This window comes from Styela clava, chromosome 8 (assembly GCF_964204865.1).
Source record: "Styela clava chromosome 8, kaStyClav1.hap1.2, whole genome shotgun sequence".
NCBI lineage: Eukaryota > Metazoa > Chordata > Ascidiacea > Stolidobranchia > Styelidae > Styela > Styela clava.
The window spans coordinates 15,968,055-15,976,767 of NC_135257.1; the positions used below are offsets into that span (position 1 = coordinate 15,968,055).

The 8,713-nt window shown below is 34.5% G+C and overlaps 2 protein-coding genes across 2 annotated transcripts in view; one reads left to right on the plus strand and one right to left on the minus strand.

Moving 5' to 3' along the window:
- Positions 1-2,938, plus strand: part of LOC120345536 (uncharacterized) — a 3,625-nt gene extending 687 nt beyond the window's left edge. The window contains exons 2-4 of the mRNA XM_039415020.2: positions 161-316; positions 1,030-1,066; positions 1,755-2,938. Coding sequence (XP_039270954.2) covers positions 161-316; positions 1,030-1,066; positions 1,755-2,514 — 953 coding nt within the window. The 3' untranslated portion in view covers positions 2,515-2,938. The remainder of the gene's footprint in view (positions 1-160; positions 317-1,029; positions 1,067-1,754) is intronic.
- LOC120345537 (troponin C-like) overlaps positions 1-3,709 on the minus strand; it is a 13,784-nt gene extending 10,075 nt beyond the window's left edge. Inside the window, exon 1 of the mRNA XM_039415021.2 lies at positions 3,510-3,709. Coding sequence (XP_039270955.2) covers positions 3,510-3,629 — 120 coding nt within the window. The 5' untranslated portion in view covers positions 3,630-3,709. The remainder of the gene's footprint in view (positions 1-3,509) is intronic.
- Positions 3,710-8,713: the final 5,004 nt, after the last annotated feature.

Genomic DNA, 8,713 nt, shown 5'->3' on the forward strand with positions numbered 1-8,713 from the left:
TTATTACAATAAAGCAAGATTATAAGTTTATTACCTTTCGATGTAATTCGACTATATCTGTTTAAAAAATTGCGACCTCATATCAAACACGGGCCCGAACTCCACACTGGAAAGCGCAGAAGAAATAAGTTAAAAATTCACTTTTTTATTCCTATTACAGACGCGGGTTGCAATTACCCCGACATTACTCATGGATACCCAACATATGCGGTTAGGTATGAAGAATGCGGTTATACTACATATCAGTATCCATTGATTTGCCAACCTGACGGAACTTGGCAAAAGGAAGACGCTATATGTGATGGAGGCGAAAATGGTATGTTAGCTTAATAGTAATAATGTGAATTCTTAGTTTCGTTACCATACACTGTCCTATAACCGTTATGTTTAGTGATAATGTATTATTGTGATGTATTTTAATCGCGCAACAATTCCGAACAATACGATGTTTGGGCTTCAATGCGAGTTTCTTCATGCTACAAACTATTTTACAAACACTTTATACTATGAATTAGATTTTGGTAGGCTTAGTATCATTTTTGAGGGCACTTTCCAGATTAATTTGTGTCAACTTTTTTGCCAATGTTTGTATGAACGTGTAGTTTTTGTTAATAAACTCATTATAGTGTTTACAATTTAGATAAATTAGGCCGGTAATTTAGTTATCCATTATATCATGTTTACCAAGAATTTTGCTAAGATCATCGTTGAAGGTTAGTTCCTATTCTGCATCCGCGCCTTGGGCATTTAATTTAAAACGAATTTGTTCTGTCACCAGCCCGTACACGTCCCCGATAAAATCTGAGAGAAAGTCAAATTTTTTGGAAAACAATAATACTAATCATTTTTCGTGGTGACGCAAAAGAGGGAGACACCATTGTCATTACAAATTTAATTTCAGCAGTTTTACCTATTTTTAGTTTATTGTCGTTATCATTGACATAAAATATAATTTTATGTAAAATGATCTTCTCTCCATGCATACATGTTTATATAATATTTGTAATATATATCTTATTATTTCTTCAGCCGAAAAGATTGCACAACGAGTCGCCCTAATTCAGCTGTAAGTGGATAATGACATAGATATGTTATTTTAATGTAATATCAATATTGTTACACGTTACGTTATAAAGGCGTTCAGTCATGACAAGAGTTCAAGGAAATTCAATTTCAAAATGTTTATTGAAAGGCTTAAGGCAACAAGGAAAATTATACATTTGACTTTGAAAGATTAATTAACCGGACCTCCTGAAGTATGCGCACCAAGATGGCGCACAACCCGAACTCAGGTTGTGTGCAGGGTTAGGGTTCAGGTTGTGCGACATCTTGGTGGGCATACTTCAGGAGTATCGATTAACCAATATAACTTTCAGTCGCTAGCAGTGGGTGGTGATGCAATCTGCAAAATTTATTACTCAGAATATTATATTATGATCAAAATTGCATTTTTCTGATTTTAAATTGAATTCCGACCTGGTCTTAGTATACTAAAAACTCTCTCTACACAAATAAATATGAAATGCAACGATTAATTGAATCTAACCCATATTTTCTTGGTCGTTTCACACGCAAAATTAACTAATGCAAACTATTGCTAACCCGCTCTTCAACTACCAGCTATAGAGACTAAGACTAAAATAATCAAAAAAAAAAAATTCACTACATATACGTTCTAGTTCATCTTATACTCAATATGAATAGTAAAGTATAATTACCAATTAATTTAAATTATTGTATCTTGTTCACTATAGATTCGCTTGGCAACAGCAAAATTCAATGCAAAGAGATAATCGTAACCTGCTGCACCGAATAATACACGCCAATGGCGGACTTCCCGCACCCCACCCACCTATGTCAGCGGAAGATCAACTGCATGTCCTGCTCCACGGTCTTTTCGGCCAACACGCTTATTTTCCACCAGGCTATCCGATTACAACGTCGGATGATACTCACTCATATCCTAATTACCCATCATCATATTTACAATCTGGCACTGCGCACTTGGGACCTGCAGGCTTGGGCTTGCCAGTTGTTGGACAACCCCCAAAAGGCAGCACTCCTACTCATTCCCATCAATATCCGACCACAAATACTGATGATAATCACAATCATCATCATCCATCACCTTATTTACAATCTGGCACTGCACAATCAGGACCTGCGAGTCTCGGCGTGCCTGTAGAGAGTTCACCAGTTGTTGGAGTACCTTCAAAAGGCAGCACCTCTCATTCCCATCAATATCCGACCACAAATACTGATGATACCCACAATCGTCATTCATCACCATTTTTACAATCTGGAATTGCACAATTAGGACCTGCTGGGAACCTGGCCTTGCCAGTAGATTATCCAGTTGTTGGAGCACCTTCAAAAGGTGGCACCTCTCATTCCCATCAACATCCGCATACACACACACCCGAGACGGTTGCACCAGTTGTGTACCCAGCAAATCAAGGTGATCATCATCACCAACACCAAGGACCAATGTACGTTCATCCATCCAAAAAATAAAGACGAAATAGTTAATCGCGTGGCTATATTTTGACCTTTCATTTTATGTATATTTTGATGCGTTTTGTTTGGTATAGCTGTACGATACCGATACAAAAATATCCGCCATAGATGGATGGAAGCCGAAGAAAGTATTTTAAAATTTTGAACAGATAGGGCGATGTTTTGTCGGTTCATTGACGTTGTAGCAATATCTCGTTTTTAAAGATAGGGAATGTTAAACGATAGGACTAATTGCCACCGCTTCATGTGTTGTGTGTCATTTTGTTTTCATTGCTTCGTTATACAATCCTACCATTTTTATCAAAGACGAGGTCAATTTTGGCCGAATGCGTTGCTTTCAATATTTCCATATATTTTTCCTTTAATTATGCTTTTGTTGTCGCATACGATAACAAATAAAATTTAAATGGAATTTCAGAAATTTGATTATTTTTCACTTGCTGCTATCAAGAAGATTTTACAGTGGTCAGTTAGCCGAGCTAGACATGTTAGCATACAAGGTAAATCTGTGGTTTGAGCTGTATTCAATACCATACCCTATGGATAGCATGTAAAGTGTAAAATGCCGGACTGCCCATATTGAACTTTAATAAATGCTAAGGTATTAGACCAAACTATTATGCAGTGATGGGATTCAAAATTTTAAGATTAATAATCCATTTTTGTATCGAGATCAATAACATGTTCCCTGATTTCAGAAAATGTATGTAAGTGACAACGAAAGTTACATTAATATCACACACTTCACATAAATCCAATTCATGACTTCCGAAACGTCAAATATAACTCTAGTTGTCAGCAACAGTGTACGTCACCCATTTACCGCGGTCATCTATCTAACATCTAAAGCAAGAACGGGTTCTCTGATGAATGAAAAAATGCCGAGACCGGCACTTTGCCGGCACTTTCTCGCATGGCACTTTATCCCGCCACTTCTAATATGTACAATACTCATGATTTCATGAAATTAAAATAAAGTTGAGTTTACTCACTCTCAATAAATTCATCAGCTCACTAAGTTCGAGTGTTTCACTTTGATCTTTGTCGAAAGCAGCGAAGACATCATAAATAGATTTCATTATCGGCTGTAGATCGATTTCATTGTGAGTCATATTGCTTCAAGTTCAATGTTCGAAAATTGAATTTCAGCTTATGAAATACAAGTATTAGAATGTTCTAATTTTAGTTAATTTTATCTAGAAAATAAAGATACAAATATTCCTCATAATAAAACTTGATTTCTCATTGAGGTGTTCTTAGATTTTTCTTAAGAAGGTCAATAGTGATTTATACTTATAAAACTCTGCAACGCTGAAAATATTAGGAATAAAAATGTTGTTTCATCGCTAGTACGGTTGCTTCTGTATTGGCAAAAAAAAAATTTTACAATTTAAAATTATTGTGAAGGCCTTTCGCACGTCTGCGCCCCAACAATATAAAGATATAAAATATCTATATTTGCAGGCATTGCACCCGTTGTATTTGAGGCGTTGTTGGTTTAGAGTTCAATAGTGATAGACGAATAAAAAATTATGTTGTAATAATGCATAATATTAGATACGCTCGTAGGCGTAACATTGTGGCAAGAAATCTCTACATGCAAAATTTGCGTGGGTTTAAATATTCCTAAATGCAATTATCAGAACATGTAAATTATAATTCAAATATTTAAGGTCGCAAATGCGTCAACAGGAGAAGGTCCATATTGCCGGATGGGAACAGAACAGACGAATGTAACAAATTTTAGTTTTAAGAAAAACGCGAAAAACAATTTTAAATTTCGTTATTTTTGAATTTCTATATATTAACGTTTAGTAAAGAATTGAGCTCTGGGTTTTTTAATGTGAATGAGAATATCTTTGTAATCCATATTTTTTGGCACTGCACTTCCTTTCTGTTTTTTACCATCATGACTTTGGCCCATTCTGTTTTCAACAACTTCTGAAATTTTTTGCATGGGATAAACAAATTCTAAGGGATGAAAGTTTCGGACATTTCATTTCTGATGTCCATGCCCATCACATTGGAACTTAGGCCTATTCTGTTTTTAATTTCTACAAAATATTATAGTCCTAAGTCCGGCTAAAATTTTTATTATTGAGAAATTCAGGATTTCAAGACTACCATCTTGTGGGTAGAGCATGGCTCAAAACCCAAAAAAGTGAAATTTCAAAAAATGTGACTTAGACCCCTTCTGTTCTCATCCGGCGATATACTGATGCAATGTTTTGTAAGTGCATATTTTTGCGGATGTAATTTTCCTGAATGCAAGCTCTTGAAACTGCCCGTACATGCAAATTAGAGGTGCAGATATCCATTGGTACGAATGGCCTCAAGTGCAGATGTCTGTAGCGCGATTGGTCGATGATATAATAGAATTAGATATCTTGAAGTTTTAACAACGCGGATAAAATTTTACTAAATAACATAATTTCCTCTGATTTATGGAAATACCGCTTCTGCTTGTTTGTTATTAAAAGAATCCTTATATCTAATTTTGTCAATCTTTTTTCATATCAACTTAGTCGCCAGCCATTTGCAACCATGCTTAATGCAAATGCAAAAATTGTCTTAAAAATACCTCAATTTAATAAGTCATCTTATTTACAACAGTACTAATACAAATATAATCCATTAGCATCAATAGATCTAGAAACAACGCAGCTTTTCACTCAAGAGGATCTATCTTTTTGTCTTTGTAATACGATTTTTATATATTTTGCCCACGGTTTCAATTCTGAACTGGTAGTTTGTAATTTCCACATGTCATGCTTGTCACGAATAACTATAATCGCGCGTCTTAAAGCGGTCAGGTTACGGATATGAGTCAGTTCATGATGCTATGTGTGAAGCACAATTTCACTGGTGTAAGTACAACTCATCGCTTTGTTAAAATAGTGTCTCAACCAGGGCTATTTTGAAATCTGTATTCCTCCCTCACTATTCATAAAGAGTGCTTTAATTATTCAATCTTCAATGGATTCTTAGCCAGTGCACAAGTCGCACTTCCGCTTCTGTACAGATTACGTACCGGTAGTTTATAATAATTGAATAAATAAGTATTGTTATATTAAATAGAATAAAGAACTTAATATTATTCGAAATACAACAGCAAATACAAAGCTAATATCCTTCCCAAGAACGAAAAAATTCTTCGTCGGGGATAAATACCTTTCTTATTAGGAAACGTGGTATTAGGCGAACATTATTTGCTTCATGAACATAGAGTATAAGTTGTCTTCGATAGTTTATTATTCTTCAGAAGTTACACACACACACCTTCGCTTGCTCAACTAAGTAGTTATTATCTGAGAAATATTGTAACCCACTAGTAGGCGTACTCGGCCTATCTATGGTTGCATCTTCGCTATATAGTTATTCTATATCTTGAGTAATGAAGCATAAAACTACAAGCCCATGTTAAATATGACATGGTTTTTGGTAATGAACGTCACAGCAGCCCACTTTCCACGTAAAAAGTCATAGAAACAAATACATGAAACCGGATTTGTCAAATAATGTCGCTTACAAGAACCGCTTAACTCAAAAATGCTCAATATGTTATACTTTTATGGAATCTTTCTACTGAAACTCGATTTGAACATCACTTTTGACTCGTTTTTATCGTTCCATTCTACATTATCAATCAAGCTTGGGGCTTCCAAAATGTCTCTAGGTGTCAGTGAAGAGTCGGAATGTTTTGAGATGAAAGAACTTGCTTTCTATTTGCCTGTTTATTTCCACAACAATGGCTTATCAGAAAGATGATAATGACACCATAACTATTTTTAATATTGAAGTACGTTTGAAGTATACATATACATATACAACACATACATTTTCATGGTACAAGATAGAAAAAAGCGCCGATTTGAAATGATTTGTCTGTATGTTCCCTAGATTTAGGCTTCTGTCTCAATCTCATCAAGTCGAACTGCCCTATGTTGTGCCATTGAATAATAAATTTAAACAATTATATATATTTTGATTATATTAGAATACTTGAAAACATTCGGACTGGAATGTCACTTTAAGTTTGATAACATATATGAAAAACTTTTGTTTTTGTATTCACTCCGGAATTGTATCTTTGTTAAAAACCAAACATAGTCTATCAAAAAGCTCAATAATAAAATTAAAACGCACACCCTTTGTGTAATCAAGTTATATATTTTATCCATACGCCATAATACAACTAAATAAATACTGTGTGCGTCACTCTTCTATCTAGTTGAACCTTTCTTGATAATTCAATGTATCGACGATATTAATTTTTCTCTCGAGTGGGGACAATCGCCGGCATAAATATCAATGACTTACGAATATTGATCAGTCAACTACAAAAGTCAAGCAAATATTTAACTTCAAAATTTACTTTCATGAACGTGAATTTTTCAATGGCACTTTGTCGATAAAATGTGGAACAAAGGTGAAATTACTATTTATTTTTTGGGACGTGAATCTTTAATCAAAAATATATTGAAAAAGTCTAAAGTGCAATGCTGTCTTTTATTTTTATCACACACATTATCAATGCATTATGTAAATATATATTTTGACTTGACAATAATAGTTGAAGTTTGGTATTCTGTTAAGTAATGTGAAAAAGATATATACCTATGCAACCTATGCATATATACGAACTATTTAGCCCTTTGACTGATTCTTTACATTTGACGATCAAATATATATACTCGAGATTTTTATACGTTTACGGAGAAATTTGGCCACGTCCCCTCGACGACTCCGTCCTACAATGAACTTGTAACAAATAAATTATGGTGGATAGCAATGAAACGTTAGACTTTGAAATTAGCTGTTGAATAAACCACATGCCCAGTGTGTGTTTACTCACGTGTGCTTGTATAGTAACTCAGCCCTATGTATTGGAATAACGTTTCAGTTTTCTTTTTAATTGAGGATGAAAGTGGAGTTTAATTTATCAATCTTATATATTTGTGTAAATAATATTTGAACACATATTTTGAAATTGATTCAAATGATCTGCTCCATCACCCCATCGGAGTTTGAGAACGATTTAGGAATAGGCCCCAGGCGTATTTATTTCGTCGCAATACGTTATTTTGTTCTTTTCGGGTATTCAAAAAAAAATTGATAATTTTGAATAAAAATTTACTCTTTAAATAGGAAAAGAGTACTATTTCCAAAACGTAACCATGGGTGCGTACGTGATCATGTTTTTTGTTTGTTTGTCTATTTCACTTTTAAATCGGTGTGAGAAAGTCAGTCCTGGGGGCAATCGAATACCAAATAGGAAACAACACGTCACTTTAGTGACTAATACGATTAAATCTGGCGCTTTCTAAGTATTGGAAAAATCACGCTAAAACATGTGAAAAAAAATATTTTACAGATTGATCAGCCTTGAAACTTAAAGTTGTGTAGTCTTTTAAGATGGATTCCATATCGTCCTAATGACGAATCATTGCCTCGACTAATATTGATGAATTAATCAATTCCGTCGTATTCAATCTGAGTCAGATAATACTGTGTGGATAAAATACAAATTAAGCCCACTCGGCTACAGTTGCAACTGTAACTTTTGTAAATTAAATTAGCATGGCATTGTTATTTTTGTTGTGAATATATATTAGAGTGGAATGTCTGAAGCTTTTTCATTCTCTTTTTCACACCCTCTGCATTTAGAAAATGAGATAATAAATTACGGTAATGATAAAATGACGATAGAGATACAAGTAATTCTAGATAGAATTATAAGTCACCTCACGATTAAGGAATTTTTGTGTCTAGAAATTCAGTGAAACAGTGGCCGCAAAATGGCGTTTTTGTGTTTATCTGGAATATAATCCGAATTCGTGTTGGGAAACGCCATGACGGTTCTACGGTTCATTAGAAAACAAAGTAAACTAGTATTTCGTAGTCCAACGGCGCTCACCATGACTGTATAAGCGTGGAATACTAAATAACACGTATTGGCATATTTAGAAAATACCCAAGCTTGTTTCATTTAATAAATACGTAGTAATTAGTTATACTATTACAAATTACGTAGCCATGGTCGAGCGCAATACCCAATTACTTACTATACTGTATAATAATATATGGGCCATTTTCCATGCGTACGCAAGAACGTCGTCATTCGAGTACGTCCCTACGCTACGTCATGAGCGCAAAAAAACGAGAGAAGTAATTTTTAAGCGACTGCGATCTCAAC